Source organism: Nelumbo nucifera, chromosome 5 (assembly GCF_055504915.1).
Source record: "Nelumbo nucifera cultivar China Antique chromosome 5, China Antique-T2T, whole genome shotgun sequence".
Taxonomy (NCBI): Eukaryota; Viridiplantae; Streptophyta; class Magnoliopsida; order Proteales; family Nelumbonaceae; genus Nelumbo; species Nelumbo nucifera.
Window position 1 is genome coordinate 59040590 of NC_142653.1, and position 25419 is coordinate 59066008.

Here is a 25419-nt window from a genome sequence, read left to right on the forward strand (position 1 = left end):
TTCAACCATGCTTTGGCTTTATCCTTAAAAGAAAATGGGAATAACCTCAGCCTAATGGCATCATCACTTACCCCATTGTGTTTGAAGGTGTCACATATTTCTAAAAAGTTAGAAATGCGTGCATTGGAATCTTCGTGAGCCAAACCACAGAATTGCACCATGTTTTGAATCATTTATATGATGGCCGGTTTGATCTCATAGTTGTTAGCAGCAATATTGGGCCTGATAATGCTAAAGGTAGCTCCAGTGAGTGTGGGTTTGGCATAATCCATCATAGTCCTCTGCTCAGCCATTTCTTGAGCTTCTTGAGCTTCTTGTTGGACTTGTCTGGTTGCTCTTAGACGGATACGGAGAGTTCTTTCAATCTCCGGGTCATAGAGAATTTCCTCCAGCTCGATTCTGCTTGTCAGAAACTGTGAAAGTCAAGGCAATAAACAAGATAATACAAAAGAATAACCTAAGCCTATCATAGTTGAGATATGTACAATGAATTATTGTCATACAAGTATTGATCATAAATAATTTTGGTTATTAAGAGAGATCCGAACCAGCAATCCATTAGTTGCAGCATCTGCTTTTAGACCAACACTTCTTTAGGATTGTTGGCTCAAACAATAATAACTAAAATTTGAATTGAAATGCAATGTACACTACTGCACACATCCATTCACCTCTGTTGGACTGAGGGCAGCTTATCAGAGCTGAATTGACAATGCCTTCATAGGACATAATTTGAGCTATAACTCGACTTGAGCCAGGTTTGGGTTCAGGTTTATGAGCTATGCAAGTGTGTATGGCTTGAAGAATTCTTATGACCTGAAATCAGGTCTGATATTGACCTGCATAAGCTATTGCTATTGAAACCAGTTTAGCTCACAATGAATCCAAACAATATTTTGGTTCAAATTCCTTATGAATTCATACAAATGTGCCATAAGCCAAAAATAGCAACCCATAGTGCAGTAGTAACAAAATAATCATTCCACACATTTTCAAATTCAAGGCTGTTGTATTGTAAGCTAAAGTGCAGCAGTAGCAGATCTGAATTGAGTTCAAATCTTTAGACTTTTTAATCATTCATAGCTGACAATCAGAGCTCTCTAACTTGAGAAATTTCAAGGATCAGCCCAGGACCATTCATAATGCCAATTTAGTAATGTTAATTGTAATACAAACCTGTTCTCAAACCTGCCCAGATTCAGCCTTACTGTAGTAGGTCTGCTGTAGCAGCCCTGCTAGGTCTGAACTTACTAGAAACACTTAGAAAGTGCTGCTTTTCTTTAGATATCTGAGGTAACACAAATTTTCAATTCAAACATACATCTCCTCAGATACATTACCTTGGTAATAAATGAATAGAGCAGAGAAAACAGTTCATCAAAAATTCAAAGTTCTAGTTCAGTCCTCAACTACAATTCGGATTTGAATCAGTTCAGATCTAAATTTCATCAGATGCTGCTTACCAAAAGTGCTTTTGGGGGAACACCATAAGTCCCCTAGGGTGAATTAGGGTGGTGATGACACTCAATTCCCCTCAAAATTGCATCAGTTCAGGTCTGAGTTCAAAACTCAGATCTGAACTGTTGCAGATCTATAACAGCCGAAGTGATAACTGAACTCAGATCTGAGTTCCTTTGCTATCCAGATCTGAGTTATGGTCTTAAATGCCCTTCTTTGCTATCCAATTATTTTGGGGCGTGCAGATAGATAATAGGGTGAGTTGGGGTGATTATGGCTCCCAATTCACCTTATGATTGCATCAGTTCAGGTCTGAGTTCTGATGGACTCAGATCTGAACTGTTGCAGATCTGCAATATCAGAAGAGAAGTCTGAAATAGAAAATTTTGTGGAGGTGCTGCATTGCATTAAAACTATTGAGGCATCAAAAAATTTCTAAAAATAAACAAACTTTTCCTCAACCAAATCAGCTCAAATAGATCAGAGTACAAGTTATCTAACATTGCAAAGTCTGCCCTGTATCCTGCTCTGTTCATAGCCCCAGTTCAGATCTAGGTGATTTCAGATCTGAATTTCTTTACCCATGGCTATCCAATTGTTTTTGGGAGATAGCAGATTTGTTCTAGGGTGTATTGGGGTGATGATAACCCCCAATTACCCTTTAAATTTACATCAGTTCAGGTCTGAGTTCCCTTGAACTCAGATCTGAACTGTTGCAGATCTGCTACAGCAGAACTCAGATCTGAGTTCTGATCCGAATCCTTGGTTTCCATTCTTTTGGTTATATGGTTCTCTCTCTCTTTTTTTTTTCTTCATTATCTAAATATATTTTTTTCTTTTTGTAATGAAAGAAAAGAATAACAAAGGGCTGAAATATGAACAGATTTTTTTTTTTAGCTGAGTGCTGCAGTTCTGCTATAGCAGATCTGAGTGCCGAATGCAACTCAGATCTGCAACACTCATGTTTTCAATTTTTTTCTCTTTTTTTTTAGAAGATAATAACTTCAAGATAGAAAGGAAAACAGGTCTCCCTTTATTAAAATTAAACTGAAATAGGGAAGAGAAAGTAATCTACTAAAACACAACTACAGTAGTACAGCAGTTGCAATCCAAGCTGAAATGAGAAATTAAGCAAATTAAACCAACGATGAATGCAATGCTGAATGAGATCAGATTAAGAATGCCCAATGTTTCCTAAATTGTTTCCCTAAATCCCCGGCAATGGCGCCAAAAACTTGATGTGGCTCATTGTGACACTAGCAAGTGCACTAACCATTCATGTAGTAAAACAAAGAATCAAGTATCGTTCCCACAAGGATTTAGGAAACAAGTATCAATACTAAATTGAGTACTTGTCTGATTAACAAATAAATCAAAACTTTAATGAAATCTAAAAATCCTAAACTAACTTCTATCTAAATCATTGGCCCAATTGCCTTCAAATCAGGTTAGAAGAGTAAACAGTAAATGTCAATCTCAAAATTCAGTAATCTATCAATTTGGATCATTCGAATAAATCATGATTGAGCCTTGGTTTGGTCAGACCCCAAGCTCATGAACAGCCTATTTCGAATAAATCATGTTCAATCTATGCATGAGTGTTGATCCTCATATCTCTATCAAAGATTTAATCCTCATGCATGCATTTCTTCAAACACATCTAAGGTATCAATTCATAACTGAATTGATCACCAACTGAATTGTGCAAGTTATCTGTAATCTTGCATCCAATTCAGTTCTTGAATAGTAGATCTGAATTCCGAGAGTCTCTCTTGAAAGAATGGTAGGATCCATCTAATGGATGCCATGAAGGTGGCGGAATGGGTGGGCGAATTTCAAAAATTTTCCTACCTTCTTCCAACTAGGAATCATATTCCCTAATTTAAGAATACAATATTCAAGGATCCTACTTGAACCATAATCAAATCAGATCTGAACCAAAAGGGATGGGAGGAATTATACCTGATCCAGAGAAGCAATATCTCCTAAAGTTGGTGTTCACGCACAAAGAGAACACCAAGATCCGCTCCTGCTAAAGATGACACAGCTGTATGCGGAACGAAACCAGCAGGGTGCATCCTACACACTGAATCCTTCACAAGAATCCACTAGAAACTCTGAGCACCAAATCTTTTCAGTCTTTTTTCTGCAAAACTGATGTCAAGAACCAATTTCTTGATTTCTTTCTTCTTCAAAGATCGAATCTTGTAAGAAAGAATGGCGGCGGCTAGAGGAGAACTCCTGAGACGAAGATGGCTGAATTGCTTCTCTTCTCTCTGGAATGTGTATGAGATCTAATCTTAATTCATAGGATGACTTCTTGCACAAAACCCTAGGTTCAAAATCTGATTTTTTTTTCTTAGGGTTTCTCCTCTTTTCTTCTTGATTAAGAAACCTCCTAATTAGGAGCTATCCCAATCCAAATCAGTATTTGGATAGGGGATGATCTTAATCCTATCTGCAGATTAGGTTAGCTTACTCCTGATCTTATCAGGAGGTTACCAGATTCAAATCTAATTTGAATTTGGACTCCCAGAGTGGATAAGGTCAAAGGCCCAATCCTTTTGCTAACTTCAATCCCAGATTCGCCCCATAAATGGATGATCAAATCAGCCCATCTCGAAATGGGCTTTTGGCCCATTAAGTGTTCAGTACAACTAGTTTCCAATCTATTGCCCAGTTGGGCTTCTTTGTATGGCGTGGGATCCAAGCATTGATCTACACACCAACCACATGGGTTCGGCCCAACCCTTTATTACAAGGCCTAGCCGAATTCACTGAAAAGCTCAATAAACACTTGAGCCCATCACATGGACCCTATGGGCCCAACACTTACATTAAGTGATCCCTGGGCCAAGCCATCTTATAAAAACCCAGGGACTATGGGCATGTGCAAGATTAGCCCATCAGGTACTATCCTAAATGGTCTTACACTTAACCTCTCAGCCCTTAATGATCAAGCACTGCCCGACAAGAGAGGACCTCTCCCTCGGCTGCAAGGAACAGTGCCGCACTCTCTACTCACATGGATCCCGGGAATTAAAACTATTTGCAAACATTTTGAAATCGTACAAATATATATATATATATATATATTAATTTTGTAAAACAAAATTCCAACGATTGAAATCAACTGCCGGCAGTTTGGTTTCCATCAGAGAGAGTGCATTCCCGATCATTACCTTTGTCCGACAAAGGGGCTGATCCTGTCACTATGATCACTCACTCAGATGAATTCTCAAACTGTCCCAACATACCCAGGTTTTGATCCTCGCTAAGGATCTCACTGATTGGCATATCAAAGACAGCCCGATCCGACACCTAGTGAAGTGTCACAATCGAGTCTAGGGGACAGGTGTAACATTCCAGTTTTGCCCATCTGTCTCCAAGGTCCAAGGCAATACTGGAAATCTGGTATGGTTCAAGGATTCGAGTAATCCCATACTGCATGTGCCTTGGGTTTTACCTTGGTGGCCAAGACAGGCCATCCCAACACTTGGTGGCACACCAGTATCAGCCTTGGCAGGATAAATCTCCCCAGACTTATCCAATGGCTGTGAACATTTAAAACTAACACGAGCCTCAATGAGTGTCCAGTTTTAGGGTCTTACACAGAATTATACCAAACAACATGAATCAAACATGTACTTTATTTATTTACACTAAATATCAAAAGTACATCAATTTTGATTGAAGCTAAGGGCATACAAAACTGTCTAACAGCTCCCACTTGCACTTAGGTCCAATCTGGTACAAGTCGGAGTCCCATACTTTCCATGTGTTTCTCAAACACCTTCTGTGTCAGTGGCTTAATCAATGGGTCTGCCACATTATCCACTGATGCTACCTTCTGAATTAGGACGTCCCCTCTACCAACGATCTCCCGTAGTACGTGGTACTTCCTCTCGATGTGCTTTGACTTCGAGTGGGCCCGAGGCTCTTTAGCATGGGTGATCGCTCCATTATTGTCACACAACAACGGAATGGGTGATGTGTTGGACGGAATCACTCCCAATTTGTGCATGAATTTCTTCATCCACATGGCTTCCTTGGCAGCTTCACTTGCGGCAATGTACTCGGCCTTGGTTGTGGAATATGCAGTGGACCCCTGTTTGCTGCTTTTCCAGCAAACAACACACGATCCTAGTGAAAACATATCCAGATGTAGACTTTCTATCATCTGGATCCAACTGGAAATCGGCATCAGTATACCCTAGACCTTGTAGTGAACTATCCTCGAATACCAAACAAAACTCTTTTGTCCTTCAAAGGTATTTGAGTATGTTCTTCACAGTAGTCCAATGCTCCTGCCCTAGGTTGGCCTGGAATCTGCTTATCACACTCACCGCCTAAGCGATGTCCGAGCGAGTGCACAGCATGGCATACATGATGCTCCCTACGGCTGAGGCAGAGGAAACGCCTCTCATGCCCTCAATCTCCTCAGAAGTCTTGGGAGACATCTTCTTGGAGAGAGTGACTCCATGCCTGAAAGGAACGTTTCCCTTCTTGGAGTTCTCCATGCTGTATCTTTTGACAATTTTGTCAATGTAAGCAGCCTGGGATAATCCAATTGTCCGCTTCGATCTATCTCTATAGAGTCGAAGACCCAGTATATATGAAGCTTCTCCAAGATCTTTCATGGAGACCTGTGATAGCCATACCTTGACCGAAGTCAACATTCCTACATCATTCCCAATGAGTAGGATATCGTCCACGTACAACACCAAAAAGGTGATCTTATCCCCACTGGACTTCCTGCAAACACAGGGCTCATCCAGATTTTGCTCAAAGTCAAACGTTTTGACGGCAAAATCAAAACGGATGTTCCAACTCCTGAAAGCCTGCTTAAGTCCATATATGGATCTATTAAGTTTACATACCATGTGTTCCTGACCAGCAGCAATGAAGCCTTGCAGCTGCTGCATGTAGATATCTTCACTAAGATCTCCATTCAGGAACGCGGTTTTGACATCCATCTGCCAAATCTCGTAGTCATGGTATGCTGCTACAATTAGCAGGATCCTAATGGATTTAAGCATGGCCATGGGCGAAAAGGTTTCCTCATAATCGATGCCTTCTTTCTGAGTATACCCTTTCGCCACCAAACGAGCTTTGTAGGTCTCAATCCTGCCATCGGGGCCCTTCTTCCTCTTGTAGATCCATTTGCATCCAATTGCTTTTACCCCAGAGGGTGGATCTACTAGTGTCCAGACCCCATTGGTCTCCATCGAGTCCATCTCAGTTCTCATGGCCTCCACCCACTTCTGGGAATCTATGTCTAACATAGATTCCGCGTAAGTTACGGGATCCTCCTCACTACTTAAGGCTTCCACCAGGTAACTATCCTGGTCATAACCATATCGGACTGGTGGTCTGGATACCCGAGTGGATCTTCTAGGTTGGTCACTACCTAGAACTTGTAGGACATCTCCCACTGCTCCTGAGCTCTCCTCATCAAGAACTATTTCCTGATGATGGGTGTCCGGGATGTATTCGGTTTCTAAGAATTGGGCGTTTCGACTACAGAACACATTCTGCTCAGTTGGGTCATAGAATAGATAACCCACCGAATCTTTTATGGGTTTTGGACTCCAATGGCTGGTTTTGGACTCCAACTTGTCCGCACTTGTTCTTTTAACGTGTGCAGGATAACCCCAAATCTTCAAGTGTCTTACACTTGGCTTCCTTCCGGTCCATAGTTCATATGGAGTTTTCGGAACCGATTTGGTTGGAACCCGCTTCAGCACGTAGATAGCAGTCTCTAATGCGTATCCCCAAAAGGATGTGAGTAATTCTGAGCGTACGAGAAGTGACCGGACCATGTCCAACAAGGTCCTATTCCTCCTCTCTAAAACACCGTTGAGTTGAGGTGTAGCAGGAGGAGCAAATTGTGACACTATCCCATTGACCTTCAAGTAGTCCCTGAATTCGTCAGAGAGATACTCGCCACCTCGATCCGATCGAAGGGCCTTAATATGTCTCCCTAACTGTTTCTCGACTTCCTGTCTGAACTCTTTGAACTTTTCAAAGGATTTTGACTTGTGTCTCATTAGGTACATGTAACCATATCGTGAAAAATCATCTGTAAAGGTGATGAAATACACGTGTTGATTCCGTGTCGTAACACTCAGGGGACCACATACATCAGTATGTATTAGGTCAAGTGTGCCTGCAGATCTTTCAGGTTTACCGTCAAATGGCCGCTTAGTCATCTTACCTTGGAGGCAAGGTTTACAAGTGGGAAGATCTTCTACGGCTAGAAAATCCAAAGGACCATCCTTTACAAGCCTTGTGATCCGGTCAACACCGATATGGCCAAGTCGGTAATGCCAGAGGCATGCGAGATTTACTGTATCACGATTCCTTTTCTATGGATTTTCGGCCGACGTAATTTTGGTTAAGTTAGTTTCCAAAGAAGGATGTAGAACATAGAGACCGTTCTCCAGTTCCCCACATACGATGAATTTGTTATTCCGTTTAACAGTAATCATATTACTAAAATAAACAGTATATCCATCAGCACACAGATTAGAAACAGAAATTAAATTTCTTCTCAAGTTCTGTACATAAGGACAATCTTTAAGTACAAGCACTCCTTCACTAAATGCCAGAGGCATGCGAGATTTACTGTATCACGATTCCTTTTCTATGGATTTTCGGCCGACGTAATTTTGGTTAAGTTAGTTTCCAAAGAAGGATGTAGAACATAGAGACCGTTCTCCAGTTCCCCACATACGATGAATTTGTTATTCCGTTTAACAGTAATCATATTACTAAAATAAACAGTATATCCATCAGCACACAGATTAGAAACAGAAATTAAATTTCTTCTCAAGTTCTGTACATAAGGACAATCTTTAAGTACAAGCACTCCTTCACTAAATACTAATTCTATGGTTCCTATTGCCACAGTTGCAACACTTGCAGTCGTTCCCAAGAATAGTGTCACTTCGCCTTCACTCAATCTTCTGCTAACTTTGAACCCCTACAGTGAGTTACACGCATGAGTTGTAGCCCCGGAGTCAACACACGAGGACACCGAAGTAACTAACATATTAGTTTCTATGACACAAGTTTCGACGTTACCTTTCTTAGATTCCAGGTAGGCAGGACAGTTCCTCTTCCAGTGGCCGGTCTGTTTGCAAAAATGACAGACATCAGATGCCTTGTTCTTCTTTTGCTTCTTGGACTTGGCAGCTTTCTTCTGGGGCTTCTTTTCCTTTCTCTTTTTCTTGCCCGATTTGTTAGCTTCAGCAAGCATAACCACAGGCCCATCCTTTTTGAGTAGATCCTCAGCCCTTTGCAACATATTGCTGAGTTCTTAGACGCTAACATTCAGTTTATTCATGTTGTAGTTCATTGTGAACGCATTGAAGGAAGAGGGCAAATAATTCAGGATGGCATCTACTTGTGTGCCAAGATCTAGCCCGGATCCAAGGGCTTCGAGTTCGTTAATGTAGCCCATCATCCGAAGACAATGGTCATGAACTTTCTACCCTTTGGACATCTACGCGGTCATGAACAGTTTTAAGACCTTCTGTCGAGTAGAACGGTTCTGCTCTTCATACATTGTCTTTAGACTGTCCAATATGTCCTTGGCTAGTTCGATCTGATCGAACTGCCTCTGTATTGAGTTGTCTAGTGAGGCAATGACATAGCAGCGGGCTAGGGAGTTCTTATCCTCCCAATCCTGGTAGTCCCTCCTACGAGCCTCAGAAGCCCTATCACCCGGACGCTCCGGGGTAGGATTTTTCACCACCTTATCTAACTTTTCGGAAGTTAGGACCAACATAAGATTTCTGTACCAGTCGGCATAGTTTGGGCCCTTAAGCTTGTTATCGTCTAGAAGCTTTGCGAATTGACCGTTTGCCATTTTCTGATAAAACAGCAAAGGCAATACTGGAAATCTGGTATGGTTCAAGGATTCGAGTAATCCCATACTGCATGTGCCTTGGGTTTTACCCTGGTGGCTGAGACAGGCCATCCCAACACTTGGTGGCACACCAGTATCAGCCTTGGCAGGATAAATCTCCCCAGACTTATCCAATGGCTGTGAACCTTTAAAACTAACACGAGCCTCAATGAGTGTCTAGTTTTAGGGTCTTACACAGAATTATACCAAACAACATGAATCAAACATGCAATTTATTTATTTACACTAAATATCAAAAGTACATCAATTCAGATTGAAGCTAAGGGCATACAAAACTGTCTAACATCTCTCAAGCACTCTAGGAATTCCAAGCTTTAGATCCATTCGGCCAATATGAAATTTGCAGATCTGAATTCTCTTTCAAGCAATTCAAATATTGCAATCCCAGATCTGATTTTTGAAGGTTAGTTGGCCGAATTAATCTACAATAACACCCTTATTCAAGAAACTTCAAGTACAATTCATAACCATTCGAATGAATAAAAAAGAATTAGATTGCTGAACTGAAATTTTACAAGCTGAAATACATCATGGAAGAATGGAAGAAGGAGAAAGAAGAAAAAAAATATAACAAAGAAACTAAATCCAAATCAAAGGAGAATGAAACTACAATTGAGTTATTACAAAAGATCTCTGAATCACAAACCCCCACTTTCGAACTCACCTTCTCTTCTTGCTTGCTTGACTTGAACTCCTTCAGCCCTTCTTGTTCTTCTTCCTTGTACCTAACCTTTTTCTCTTCTCTTCTCTCAAGGTGGCCAAACCTCTAAGAGTGGGAGAGCCTTCATCTCAAGCAATTGAACACTTCTCCCCCCTCCTAGAGGCCTCCTTATATAGTTTTTCAATGGGGCTTTTGCTCATTCTTGAAGCCTCTAGAATGAAGTGTATTACACCCCTTTCTTGAACTTTCTAGAGCTCTCTTGATAGCCTCCTAAGGGCTGCCGCCCCTAGCTCTTAGGGCTGCTATTTGGACGGCACTTAGGCTCTCTCTTAGTACATGATAGCTATGTTTTGAACTGCTCTTTTGGACTGAGAATGGGCCTTCTTTGCTGGGCCGAATTCTACTCTTAGCTAGGCTTTCTTTTCTTGGGTTTTCTCATGGAATCCACTTGCTATTCTTGGGCCGAAGTGCTCTCTCTTGCTTCCACAACCGGACTGGGCTGAATTTGGTCTTTTTTGAACCTTATTTCCTTGCCTTTTTCCTTCCTTTTTTTGGATTAATTACTCCTGAAACTTTTTCTTAGCATTAATCTAAATTAAGGCAAAATTAATAAAACCGGCATAAGAATCCATGCTAAAGTCCTCAAAAATTATAGATAAATTGTAGGTTCATCAACCTATAAGCCAACATTTCCATGCACTGACATATTCATATGTATATCAAAGATTTGATCAAGTTGTCTGATAGTAATAATGACAGTTTGCAAACTAATACTAATACAACTAACAAAAGCAACACAACTGTCCATTGTGTCATACTATTAATAAAGAAATCTAATGGAAAAGTTGGTTTGGCCTACTACGTGACCCTTATTACTATGAAAATTTAATTAGAGACTCAAGTCAATCTGCATCACACAATAATCTTGCTCTAGGATAAGGTTCAGAAAGCATTCCAATATATCACGAGAAGTTTTACATTCGATCAAGTTCTCCCCCAGTTCAGGTTAATTTCTATGTGACTTGGAGGTCAAGGCTGTTGATGATGATGGATGGAGTTGTTGCTTCTTGCTAGGAGGCTCGAAGAGTTTCAACTCAAGTGAAGGCTCATCAGATTGCCTCAATTCATCCAGCTGCTGCAATGACTCCACAGACCACATCGCAAGGAAATCAATGGTGTTAAGATCAATTTCTACCTGTTAGGTCAAGTAATTTGATCAGCATATGCAATAAGACTGTTAATTTCTTTTGAGTATGTGCTGCATTGCTCTTGTTATGAGATAAAGGCCTAGTCTGGGGAGAGTGCAACTGCAAATTAATAAACCCAAAACCCCCCAGCCCTGGTGCAGGTGGGGTTCGACTCCCAAGTTCCATTACAATTGACCAGATTTGGATCAGGTCCCTAAACAGGGTCCCAACAATCAGTCACAGTCATCATTAATTGTAGTTGTACATCGGGAACATCTCATCATGGAAGACAAGGGAGATGTTCTGAATGCACGGCAGCAAACGCTGTTGTGACCCGTTTCCAACTAGCTAAAAACCTTACCAGCCAACCAGTTGGCACCTTTCATTCAGTGCAAAAGTTATTGCTAATGCAATACCAATAGATTGAATGGTTGATTTATATACGACCATAAGAACATCCGCCAATCATTTGAAATTTAAAGGTATTTTGAAAAAACTAAGAAGCAAAATAATACCAGTTTTAGACAAGGAATTACCTCGTTATTTTTCCTTACATCATTATCATCATCATAATTGCTAGTATTGGCCTTCGATGTGATACCCTGCATAAATAGTCTTAGCATTTCAATTTCACTTTTAACAAGCATTTTTCCTATTTCACTTCAGAGGGTAGTCAGGCCTTAAATTGATCCTCTGACACGGGCCAATACACTACCCATGTCAATATTTGGAACCTTAATTGCAAATATGAACTAGGCTTTAATAATCAATGGAAAAAATATGCTTAATGCAAGGGAGTGAATGAATGCTTCAACTATGATAACCCATCATAAAGATATAAATAATATATTGAATACAACAGAAAATAAAAAAGAAAAAAGAAAAACAAAATCAAGTGCCACAAAAGCATAATCAGATTGTTTTTTGCTGTTGAGGCAGCTTTTGTTATGAAAGACAAAATCATACACATCGGTAAACACCCCTTCATTTTTATAAACAAAAAAGTTATTTGAAATTAAACTTATATCATTTACTTTTCAAAAGAAACTTATTTCATTTAAGTAAAACATTAATTATAGATGATCACCTAAGATCTAGCTACGTGAAGTAGGAGGAGATTATTTAATTAAAATGTAAACAAGCCAAAAGCCTATCACCAACAGAACTCGCCTAGTATGCTTAGGTGGCCTACGCCTACTAAAACACCAACACGTTAGTGGTTTTGTTTCAAATTCAAAACCCAAGTGATTTTATTTTCTTTTCGGGTGAGAATTTAAATTCTCAAATTCCTGTTTTAGATAAACTCTTTGTCCTTAATGTTCAGTTTGAAAAGAATGTAAATGCAAAAACATGTACAGTGGAAAACCTTATTTACAGTAATTTTTAACCTTGTATTTGCAATGTATATATCTGCTTACAATTCTGCACCCTACACACAACCAATTCCTCATCGCACAATTTATAATGTTTCCTGAAGATTAATAAGGTTTTCAAAGGATTAAAGTGAGGGCAAGGCCATACATTTTTTTTAGTTAAAGAAAAGTCATCAATCTTTTAGACATAGCCTATGGTAGGGGCTATTGCAAGATGGGCCTCAAATATTGGACACATTCCCAACCCGTAAAATTTTGGGTTTGATGTGGGTTTGGCCCTTATCGTGCTGGGCCCACAATTTGTGTGTTGGGCTGGACTGGTTTGAAATGATCATCCGTTTTATTTATTATTATTATTATTATTATTATTATTATTATAGCCTGATGTTTTTGGGGAAATTTCTGATCAATATCCTGTACTTTGGGGGTTCTGTCAAGTTGGTCCCCGAATTTCAAAATGTGTTTATGTAGTGCCTTAAACTTTCAAATTGTATCTAATAAGTCCTTATCGTTAGTTGACCTTTAGTCAACACCGTTATCACCACTATACCAGATTCATTGCCATTCAGATACTGTACTGCAAAGACACATTTTGAAGTTCAGGGACTGATTTGACACAACTCTTAAAGTACAGGGTACTGATCAGAAATTTTCTCGTATAACCGTATAACCAGATGGGCCTAAACCATTAGACCCGCTCCCAATTTTGGGCTTGATGTGGGTCATCTTGATCAGGCCTCGGCCTAGAAATATATGGCTCGGGCTGGGTCTGGTTAGAAATGATCACCCACAACTAAAGCTATGGTCTATGCGTCTTGCTATTTGAGGTTTTGGCTTATACAAGGTACGTGCTCTCTCTTTCCTAGTAACAAAAAATAAGAAATATATCTTTATATGATTAATTGTTTTACTTAAGCTCTTTGAACTGTAGTAGACTTTGAGTTGTGGCACGTGAAAAGATGCCTCTCAAAAGGGCACGTGATGGGAAATCTTCAATATCACTGCATCCACACAAGTTGAGTCCCTCACAATCTTGTAGTTGTAGGACTTTTGTTTTTTTCAATTGATTAGAAAATACAGTTTTGATTTTTTGGGTCCGTAAGCCTTCGATACGTAACACCTTTTCAATACGATAATTGTAATGGTCTCGAAAATTTATATCTATGTGAAAAACTCCAAGATCTTGGAAAACAAAATCATCTGGCAAACTTCTTCGATCTTTTATTTCTACTTGTAGACTGGTTAAGCGATGCAATGCGTTCAACTCTGCCAATCTAGCCCTTGATATGCGATGCATTCCTTCTATCTCCCAATCCTTAAAACTATCACCCATGTGTAGTTCTTCTAGTTGGGACCAGCATGATATCACATTCGGTGGTATAATTTCAATCCCAGAAGCAAGTGTCAAATTCAACCACTTAGATTGGTCAACTGTGCCATATTTGTTGGCAACCTATGTATGGATCCGCATCCACTTAAGTTGAGTATAACAAAGTCCCTTCAAATTTCCAAGCATAGATATGTCTTCTAAGTCCTCGCATCCTTGTAGATTTAATGTTCGAAGATTTGTCAGCCACCGTATTGAAGATCGTAGGATGCAAAGCCGGTCATTAAAACTCATATCCAAACTTCTAAGTGCTCTCATCCCTTGAAAGAAAGTGTCTGGAATCTCCATTTGGACATAAGCACGACGCAACACTAAAGTCCTTAGTTTTGAAAATTCCAATGAATTAGGTAGCTTCTTTATTCGATAATATATCAATGAGATGGCTGTGTAATCTGCTGTTGATTCCATTGTTGGCCATTCCTCCAAATTACCTCCTCTCACCAGGAATAATTCATCATGTTCACCCTTACTAGATGCAATATGGATGGCCACATCACGAACAACATCGTGCATTTTGATAAACTTTTCATTCCAACCTTGTAACAACAAGGAAGATGCTTTAAGCTTATTTACAATTCTACGAGTTCTGTATCTTGCATCTTCTATTGTTTCAACATTTTTCAAAAGTCCCACTCCAAAAGAGTATCGTATTAGTTCATCAATGTCAATACCAAGATAATCTTCAGGAAAAAGACAGCAATGCAAGAACAACCGTTGGGCTTCCAAATCCCTTAAATAATCATAACTCCATTTCAAACACGAGCGCACTTTTGGATCTAAATCCTCAATATTTTGAAATTCAGACAATCGAAGTTCCCTTCGTGCATAATCCCATTCTTGTCGATCTCTCTTATCCCGTAGTGCTCCCGCAACTGTTACAATTGCTATGGGCAAACCCCCGCACTCCTTCGCCACATCCTTGGCAACATCTTTGATCAAAGCGTCATTTTCCACCACATCACCTGCATTCCTTCTAAACAAATCCCAAGCATCATCTTCAGATAAGATGCTAAGAGGAATATCTTCTTGGGTCTTCATTGCATGGCAAACATCTTGACGCCGTGTTGTGAGTAGGATTTTGCAGCCCATCCTGTGCTTGTTGCCATCGAATGGAATTCCCAATTCTCCCAGATCCAACTTCTTCCAAAAATCATCCAAGCTGACAAGAATGCTCCCCACTTTCTCCAACCTTTTTGATAGCCTCAACGCTCTTCCCTTCACACTTTCTTCTTCAAATTTCAAACCTAGCATGTCTGCAATTTGACCTTGCATTTCTTTAAGGTTTGGTTCTTGTGACACCACAGCCATCACGACCTTGTCAAAAAGTTTCTCTTTCTCCACTTGTTTACCCACTTCCGTCACCAGGGAAGTTTTTCCCAAACCTCCCATCCCATACACCCCAATGACATGGATATTTTCATCTTTCAATGCCTCCATGACTTTATCCATTGTCAACTTGGTGGATTCAAAGACATTAAAATCTCCCTTGTAAATGGATTCCGTCGTTGGAAGGGGAGCTGGATTAGATACATTATATAACTTCTTTGGTAGGAGTTCATCAATGGATTTTATCTTCGCCACGGCTTCCTTGCTTAGCTTGTAAATAGAGTGCCAAGAAGGTGTATTATTCCAATTCTCCATGATTCTGTCCATATTGATTAGAAGATTTTGTAATTCATCTTTAACATCTTCTCCCTTCTTTAACTGCTTTTTGAATCTCCTCTCTCACAACTTTTAGTTCCTCAATCTTACCATTGGGATCAACAAGATAACCAAAGTTGTCCTTAAGCGTATCCTTCATACAGTCTTCTGCAATGCCAATTAAAATATCCTTGGCCTTCCCCCATAGGGACGGTAGAGCTGACAACATTTTTATATTCGAGGAGAAGCAATATATAATTAAAACTAAAGAAGATGAGAATAGATCTTATTTGCCACCTCTCTTTGACTACTTCAACAATGTAATGGACTCTTCCACCAGTTATTTCGTGCCCCTCTCTGTGCTGCTTCTGCTATGCATTTTCAGCCGTTGAGGACTCAAGGCAGAGAAGACAACTCAATCCTGAAGTAAACAAAACAGTGAAAATCAGGGTTAGAGCGCACAGTTCACATAAATATAATATCATTATCATGATCTTGAACCACTAAATTACCTTTGTAACTAATGCCATCGTGATTCCATGTGAGCTATTGAACCCTAGGAGAAATTTCACGCGACAAGATGAGTTGGTTGTTGGTGTTTTACTCTGTCCAACGATCCATCTACCATTAACTGAAATTGAATAAACCTTGTTAATATTTTTTCCCTATAAAACATAAATAAAAGAAATTGTATTTGTATCGTCAATGAAAATATGTATGAAATTAATCTTGTTTCCTTTATTCTATGGTTTAATGGTTTTGAGTGGTATTTGTTTTGTTCAAAACAAAATATCAAGATATATTTTCAAGTACATCCCTCCTGTTATGTTTATGTCAAAATTATAACATTTAATGCTAATGCCATTCTCTAATTTTTAAATACCAAACTTGCCCTTAATGGAGAAGACATGATTTTATATCGATGAAAATACCACCAAACGGTATTAAAACATACCACGGTGTTTTAATCATTTCATTTCCAAAATAATATGTGGCTATTAATTCAATTAGCTCATTTAAACAAAAAGTATATGTAGATACTTAGATAGCCTAATCAAACCGTCATTACATATGTTTGGAAGAAAAATTAAAACTATAATTTCGGAATATATATATACACAATTTCCCATGAAATACACGGGAAAATCCAAATGCAATGTCCAATTTGGGGGATGTTTGGAACTGTGGATGTTTTATAAAGAAACGGTGCCATGTCATATCCACATAGGAATTTCAACAAACACTCATGTATCTTATTGTTTGGTTCAGCCGATTATTAAAAAATCGAGTATGCCTAAAAAATTGGGACCCCACCGATGCATGAAATGCCAAATTTGGAGTTTCATGCATCGGTGAACCGTTTCTCCCAACGATTGACTGATGATCCTATGCGGTGCTTACCTGTCAACACATACATGAAAAATGGTGATGAAAATCACCTTACAAAACAGTATAGTGTTGCTCATCGCCTTTGTGGTAGAAGCAATTTTTTGTGAGAAACAGGTCATGGAAGCATAGGCGTTTTTTCTTGAAAATTGGTCCCAAAAGTGTCCACCCTTCCAAACACCATGTTGATGATAAAAAGGATCAAAAGAATGTATAGAGTGTTAATAACATGGCAAATTCATGTAAATTGTATATCCTATGTTTGGGCCTGGCTCGGGTGGATTAGGTAGTAGCCTATGTGGCCTATACATAGGCTGGAGTAAGGTGGAGTGGTCTATGGCCCATGTTTGGGCTTGGGTTAAGGAAGACTGGGTTGTGGCTTAGGATTACTAACTTTTTTAGTAAATTACCTACAAAATGTAGCACAATTTAAGCACTAAATATCACTAAATTACAACAATTCACCACAATTAAAACACTAAATATTACTAAACAAAATAAACCACAAAATACACAAATAAGTCAAAATTAAGAGATAAATTCACCATAATTTAAGTACCACAATCAAGAGATATCACTGAATACATAAATGGACCACAATCAGTAATTATTCAATAAAATTTTAACAATTAATTTTACAGTTATAATTCATCCAAATAATTAATTAACCATTGATAAATAGTGAAACTTTATAAGTAAATAATAAAACGAATAATAATAATAATAATAATAATAATAGTAATTTAGAGTTAAAATAGAACAGTTTAGTTTCAGGTAAATTACTCATTTGAATAATTAATAATATATCTCAAATAAATTTGAATCGTTGATTTTTACTGAAATTAATTTTCTACTAAAAATTTTCAATGAATATTTAAAAATGTCAACAAATATTTTCACATTCATATTTATAAAAGTATCAATAAGTAATTAGTGAAAGTATTAAAATAAATTGACATAATAGAAACTTTTTAAAAAATATCAGAATTAGAAAATTTTAGTTATTAATTTTCAGTAATTATATTGAAAAATATACAATACTTTACAAATTTATCAGTAAATTTTCAATAAGTTTTAATTATTAACTTTTCGTAATTGATTTTTACTGAAATTAATTTCAACTAAAAGTTATTGAAAATTTTCACTAACTACTAACACATTAGTTTTCAATAATTTGAAAAAAAAATCAATAACTAATTGCTGAAAATATTAAAATAAATTGATATTGCTGAAGGTTTTTAAGAAGCATCTGAAAATTGTTTTCAATTATTGTTGAAAGGTTTTAATGAATTTCTGAAAATTTTCAATAAGTACTGAGAAATTAATTTTCAACATTTTGAAAAAATATCAATTTTCAATATTACTAAAAATTTTCAATTAGATTTTGTTGAAATTAATTTCAGTCAAAATTAATTTATTTTTTACAATTTCAGTAATTTTAAAAATTAATAACTAATTAACGAAAAAGTTGAAATAAATAATAAATATTAATAATTAATACCTGAAAATTATAAATATCAATAATTAAGTAGTGAAAATATGAAAACCCATTGAAATAGAAGGAGACTTTATTACATTTTAGGTTTTTATTGTTCAATAAAAAAATACACTGACATTAGTCATAATAATTTGCTTTCATAGAGTTTCATCGCCAAAGAGTGCCGCAAATATCTTGCTTCTTCATTTTAAGGTAAATATTTCATATGGTACTAACACTCTTATTTTACATATGCAGGTAATGACTTCCTCTGGTTCACCTTGTCATAATGTCTCTTCATCATCTCCTACACACTCTCTGCCAAGGAGTTTGCCTTAAGAAGGGTGGGTGATGGAGCATGTGGGATTCCACCTTAAAGGGACAGTTCCTTCGCTTTCCTAGCATACTGGTAAAACTTCATGGGTCGAGGAGTGGAGTTGCCGTTGATGAGCTGATGATAGGTCCTTATGGTCGAAGTGGAGTTGAACTAGGACCACTTTCAAGGTTGACAGAGATTACTTGGTATCCGAGAGCCATAAAATGCACCAAGGGGATCATATTACTATGCTTAGGCAGCCATGCTTAAAACATCTCTTCCACCATACCACTACGAATAACCATCCATTTCCCCATATTGCAGAGAAGATACAACAAGGGTCCATGAAATGGGGTTTTAATCTAAGCCCAAGAGGGTAGATTCAATATCTTAGTGGATTTTGGGATTGGGATCATGAAGTATTCACCCGTCTTCGAGACATAGGGAACATGAAAGAATTAAGTCGAGCGGTCCATGCAGTTACTCGTGTGTATATTTGGCTTAACAACATTTATAGAGCCCTATGTGAAGTTTGGTGCCCTGAAACGAACACTTTTGTGATCAGTTGAGGTGAAATTGAATATCTCTTTGGGATATCTAACAGACTCAGGCCTTTCCATTGGTAGAGAATATTATGAGGAAGTGATTCCGAGCTTAGAGGAGCTAATGTCTTCTACTCTAGATGGTTTGCCTCGTTCATTCTAGTATTTGTTCAAAGCCTATGCTCATCTTGCCTTCAAAAAAGGATCTGATCCAGTTACTCATGCAAATTGGCTTAAGTTCTATTATACAACAAATGAAAGTATTATGAATCCTCACTTTCTCTAGGATTACAAAGACACCAAGTTTGGATATAATTTCAACAATAAGGCCAAGGAACATTATGCAATTAGGAAAATTAATAGGCCTTTGCAAATGAGAAGAAAGCAGGCCAGCTTTAAGAGGTGCAAAGAAAATCCATTTGTCAAGTTAGGATTTCCTAGGGATCAAGTGATATCAATGTTCCTTTGTCCTAGAAAATTCAAGGTCGCACCACGAATGGCTCATGGCATTACATATAGCTTGGTTACTCCTATGCTAGCAAGCATTTATCAGGGTCTTTCTAACACATATAAGCAAGTAAAATGGTCATCTAACTTCCTTGGGGTGTTGACGTTTGCATTTACTGGAAATTACATGTACGCTTGGGTTGGATTATACTTTGTCAGAGGTGTATTAACTGATGTTCTGTCAACTTATAGATGACTTCTTATTGAGATGTTCCCAGGGCTCTTGAATGCCTACTTCTTCTATGAGGCAGAGCCAAGTCAGCTCGAGACCTCCTTCGTGGAGCCATGTTAATGAATGACTTTAGTTGGAGACTGAGAAAATTGCAATATAATTTTCAAAATCCTAAAAATCATTTAGATGATAATTCTCGCTCCACAGAGTCTACAGAATTTATGACCAGCATTCGTCCTAGTTTTGTAATGTTGCATCAAGGGTCTCAATGTTGCTTGGAAATGTATATCCCACATAGGTTTGCTTGTCAGCAAGGTTTCCATCAAAGACTTCTAGGGTCTCGAAAACACTTATTTTGTAAGGTCGGTCCCCACTAGCTCTATAGCTTGTGTTTATCCCTTACTCAAGTGAATACCGATGCTACATTTTATATTCTACGGCTTGTTGGGCATATTGATTGCTAGTGCAACCTTTGTTATTTGAATTGGTGGATGCAAGGTGTAGGAAAAGCATTAGATGCCATTATCGTGAGGACCTATGACAAAAGGTTGGTACCAACTTTAAGAACACCCCAACAACATATAGTCACAGATGTTGATGTTTCTTAGAATCTAGGAAGCAGAGAAGACCCTCCTCCACTAGCGACCTATGACAAAAAGACTGAAGCAGCTGTTGATGCAGTAACTAACCAATCATTAGTGATTAGTCCGCCTTCTTTAATTTTAGCTCCTCCCTTAAATCGGTCACCTCATACCATTGCTAGTGGTAAGATCTATAGTTTGTATTTTAATCTTGTTTTCGTTTCCTTAGTTTTTTCATTAATGTAGCCTTTCTATCTTGCAACCTTCCCACCTATGCCAGAGGATCATCACTTGGAGCCATTCCCAGAGATACCATATAATGACATTACCGACACAGATGTCATAGAGAATATAGTGGATGTACTGGGAGATAACATCAACAACTTTTCTCTTCCTAACGATGAAGCACTCAGGCATGCATCTTCTAATATATAAGGCATAGAGCACATTGATGAAGTATAGTCCCTTCCATCCACCATTCTCATAGTGCTACATCTTCCAATTCTCATAATTCTTCCCCTCCTTGTTCAAGATGTCCTTTCACAGATCAAGTAGTGCCAGAACTTTCAAGTCATTCTAAAAGGTCCACTAGTCCTATTAGGGATTATGCGTCCTGTGCATGCATCCTTAATAAGGAAGGAATAAGAAGCTTTCGATGATTTGGAGCCTGTAAGCCAGAAAGGTTTCAATTACATGAATGGTTGGCGGACAACCAAGTTTCCATCAATGGTAGAGGCCCTTGAGAACATTTTCCACCTTGATGCTTCTCTCTAGATTCAAAAAGTTCATTCATTGATATCATGTGTAGAGGATTACCTTTCTTAGAGATATATCATTAAGAATGCTCCAACCAAAAAGAAAAAGAAGGAATTATCAATTTTATATGCAAAGGTGGTTACACATGCGTCGAACACATCTTCTATTAGTAGTCAATGGAATCAGATTAATGCAAACCTTGCCATTGTTGAAGATGCATGATGTCAAATCAAGAAAAAGTTTCAAGAACGTGAGGATCAGGTAGAAGATAGAAAAGAAACATTCTTCCTTATTACCCTAAGATAGTGTTCTTGCCCAAGACCAACAAGAGGATGAGGTGGCACTTTGGATCTCGTCCAGTGTGCTTGATTGAGTCCACTTTGGATTTTGTCTCTGTTAATACACCTCATGTAGACATCATTGAAGGAGTGTCTGTAGAGGTTGTCATTATAATATAGGAAATAGGGTGCTCAACGTTGTCTCTCATCTCTATGCTTGGGATCTTTGGGCAACTTCCCATGCTACAAGTAAATGAAGGATCATCTCTAGTCCTCAACCTCCATAGTAAATACAAAAACCACATTACTTTCCTATTCTTATCTTCTCGAGGTGACTTAGGGGGTAGAAGCCATTTTACACAAATGGGTATTGTTGTTGCTTCGTCACTTATGAGTGCTAAGCTTGCCGCTAGATCAGCAAGGGCATCTACTTGTTTGTTTCTGCTTCTAGGTACGTGCTCAATGGTAGCATGTTTGAACTCTTAGTAATTGGATTGCATAATGGTGGTAGGGGACTAGGTTGTCCTTGCGCACACCACACTTTATCTTGAATTTGTTGATCACCAATTTTAAGTCCCCATATACTGTGTGGTGGTGAATTTCAATTTGTTGATCACCAATTTTAAGTCCCCATATACTGTGTGGTGGTGAATTTCTAAGTCAATGGCCATTTCTAAGCCAATGATTAAAGCTTGATACTCTGCCATGTTGTTAGAGCAAAGCTCAGTTAAGACAAATGAGTATGTGAAGACTTCTCTTTGTGGCGAGACAAATACAACACCGACACCTACACCATCTTTGCATGTTGCTCCATCGAAGAACTCCATCCATGCTAGTAAGATGTTTATGTAGAAAACCTCTTCATCAGGAAGGTCTTTGGAGAGTTCCCAATCTATTAGAATAGTGTGATCTGCAAGAAAGTCTGCAAGCTTAAGAAGACTTGGGTGAATATGGGTTTGGAGCATCCATTAGGATAAGAGGATAAGTCTTATCCACTTAAAGAGTCCAAATCCAAATAAAGATTTGGATTAGGAACCTCCTAATTTGAATAAGAGAGATGCTCCTTAAGGCTAAACAAAAGAGGAGATTGAATCTGCTCCAGTTACACTGCTACTTTCAGTTCTCTCTCTCTTCTCTTGTTGCCCTAGAATCCCTAATGTGTTCTCCACGTTGCGGCTGATCTTGATCAGTCTTGACTTCTGATTCTTGCAAGAAAATATCAAAAATATTTCTTACTCACCTCCCTTATATGAACCAAACGATTGGATTATGGTTTTGCTGAAAATTGTGTTGTTGAACCAGCTTCATTCCAAGTTGCGCCATTTTCAATGGAGGCTGATTTTGGGATTCAATTTGGGCATGAACTACCACTTTGGGAGATACATTTGTGGAATCCATATCAGGTATACTTCTTCCTTCCCTTTAGTTTTATATTTGGTCTAGTTTCGATGCAAGAACGATCCTTGGACCAAAGGATCTACATTAAGTCTATGAGTAACAAAAGAGGGGTCTATGCTGGGTATCGGCTGCCGACCAGGTATATATATCAAAATTCAATTTTGACAAACTTACCAATTTGGAACGTAGTGGTTCTTCGAGTTGGGAGCCAATTTGCACTATCTTCTAAGGAGTTTGTATTTGAGACCGACACCTAGATGATTTCCTCCATTGAGCGATCTCTATCTACTTCGATCTCTAGGAAAGGTTCCGGATCTACCTCCAACGCCTGCTTCCCCTTTCCTTTTAGGGCTGCCACATAGCACTTTCAAGACTCGAGCTGGTCCCCGCACACCACTCCCACTCCATAGTATGTGGGGAACCTCATGGCTAAGTGATAGGTGGACACCATAAACAGAAGTGCATGTAAAACTTGGCGAACTAAAATACCATTGTACGGTGATGATGTGGCAATGACCAAAAAGTCAGGGTTGAATCTAGTTCTATTTGGCGCAAATCATGCTATTACCAGTAGGTTTATCCTTCCTAGAGGTCGGCTAAAGCTGACCAAAGGTACGCCAGCTAGGATGAGGTCCTTCCTCTACAATCCCATTTGTTCAAATGTTTCTAGAAATAGTATATCGATCGAGATACCAAAGTGACTAGAATACACTTTACCTTGTAGTCATGGATGCTCAACTTTACTACAAGGGCATCGTCATTGAGGTCATGGACCCTACATGTGTCATCTTCGGTGATATAGATTGCATCTTCCACTTGTTGCCACTTCGGTGGGCTTTTCTCCTTGTGGGCTGGGTCGCGAATTGAGGTTGTACCTACTATGGTTCTATAGCTCATTGCTATGGATCCACACTGTTAGACAGTTTTGTATGCCCTTAGCTTCAATCCGATTTGATGTACTTTTGTTATTTAGTGGAAATAAATAAAGTGCATGTTTGATTCATGTTGTTTGGTACAATTCTGTGTAAGACCCTAAAACTAGACACTTATAGAGACTCGTGTTAGTTTTAAATGTTCACAGCCATTGGATAAGTCTGGGGAGATTTATCCTACCAAGGCTGATACTGGTGTGCCACCAAGTGTTGGGATGGCCTGTCTCAGCCACCAGGGTAAGACCCAAGGCACATGCAGTATGAGATTACTCGAATCCTTGAACCGGACCAGATTTCCAGTATTGCCCTGGACCTTGGAGAGAGATGGGCAAAACTGAAAAGTTACACCTGACCCCTAGACTCGATTATGACACTTCACTAGGTGTCGGATCGGGCAATCTTTAATATGCCAATCAGTGAGATCCTTAGATGGGGATCAAAACCTGGGTATGTTGGGACAGTCTGAGAATTCATCTGAGTGGGTGATCATAGTGACAGGATCAGCCCCTTTGTCGGACAAAGGGTAATGATCGGGAATGCACTCTCTCTGATGGAAACCAAACTGCCGGCAGTTGATTTCAATCGTTGGAATTTTGTTTTGCAAAATTAATATATATATATATGTACGGTTTTGAAATGTTTGTAAATGGTTTTAATTCCCGGGATCCATGTGAGTGGAGAGTGCGGCATTGTTCCTTGCAGCCAAGGGAGAGATCCTCTCTTGTCGGGCAGTGCTTGATCATTAAGGGCTGAGAGGTTAAGTGTAAGACCATCTAGGATATACCTGATGGGCTAATCTTGCACCTGCCCACAGTCCCTGGGTTTTTATAAGATGGCTTGGCCCAGGGACCACTTAATGTAAGTGTTGGGCCCATAGGGTCCATGTGATGGGCTCAGGGGTTCACTGAGCTTTTCAGTGAATTCGGCTAGGCCTTGTAATAAAGGCTAGGCCGAACCCATGTGGCTGGTGTGTAGATCAATGCTTGGGTCGCACGCCATACAAAGAAGCCCAACTGGGCAGCAGATTGGAGACTAGTTAAACACTGAACACTTAATGGGCCAAAAGCCCATTTCGAGCTGGGCTGATATAATCACCCATCTATGGGGCGAATCTGAGATTAATGTTAGTAAAAGGATAGGGCATTTAACCTTATCCACTTTGGGAGACCAAATTCAAAACAGATTTGAATCTGGTAATCTCCTGATAAGATCAGGAGTAAGCTAACTTAATCTGCAGATAGGATTAAGATAATCCCATATCCAAATAATTATTTGGATTGGGATAACTCCAAAATAGGAGGTTTCTTAATCAAGAAGAAAAGAGGAGAAACCCTAAGAGAAATATATCAGATTTCGAACCAAGGGTTTGGGGTGCAAGAAATTATCTTGCAAAAGAGATTATATCTCATACAGACTCTAGAGAGAAGAGAAGTA

The 25419-nt window shown here is 38.8% G+C and overlaps 1 protein-coding gene across 1 annotated transcript; it reads right to left on the bottom strand.

Moving 5' to 3' along the window:
* Window positions 1–13514: 13514 nt before the first annotated feature.
* LOC104589427 (putative disease resistance protein At4g27220) lies at window positions 13515–16294 on the bottom strand. Its single transcript, XM_010247753.2, has 2 exons — window positions 16153–16294; window positions 13515–16061 (listed from the first exon to the last, which is right to left on the bottom strand). The coding sequence occupies exon 2, from the start codon at window positions 15650–15652 to the stop codon at window positions 14066–14068; it is 1587 nt and encodes a 528-aa protein (XP_010246055.2). The 5' UTR covers window positions 15653–16061; window positions 16153–16294; the 3' UTR covers window positions 13515–14065.
* Window positions 16295–25419: the final 9125 nt, after the last annotated feature.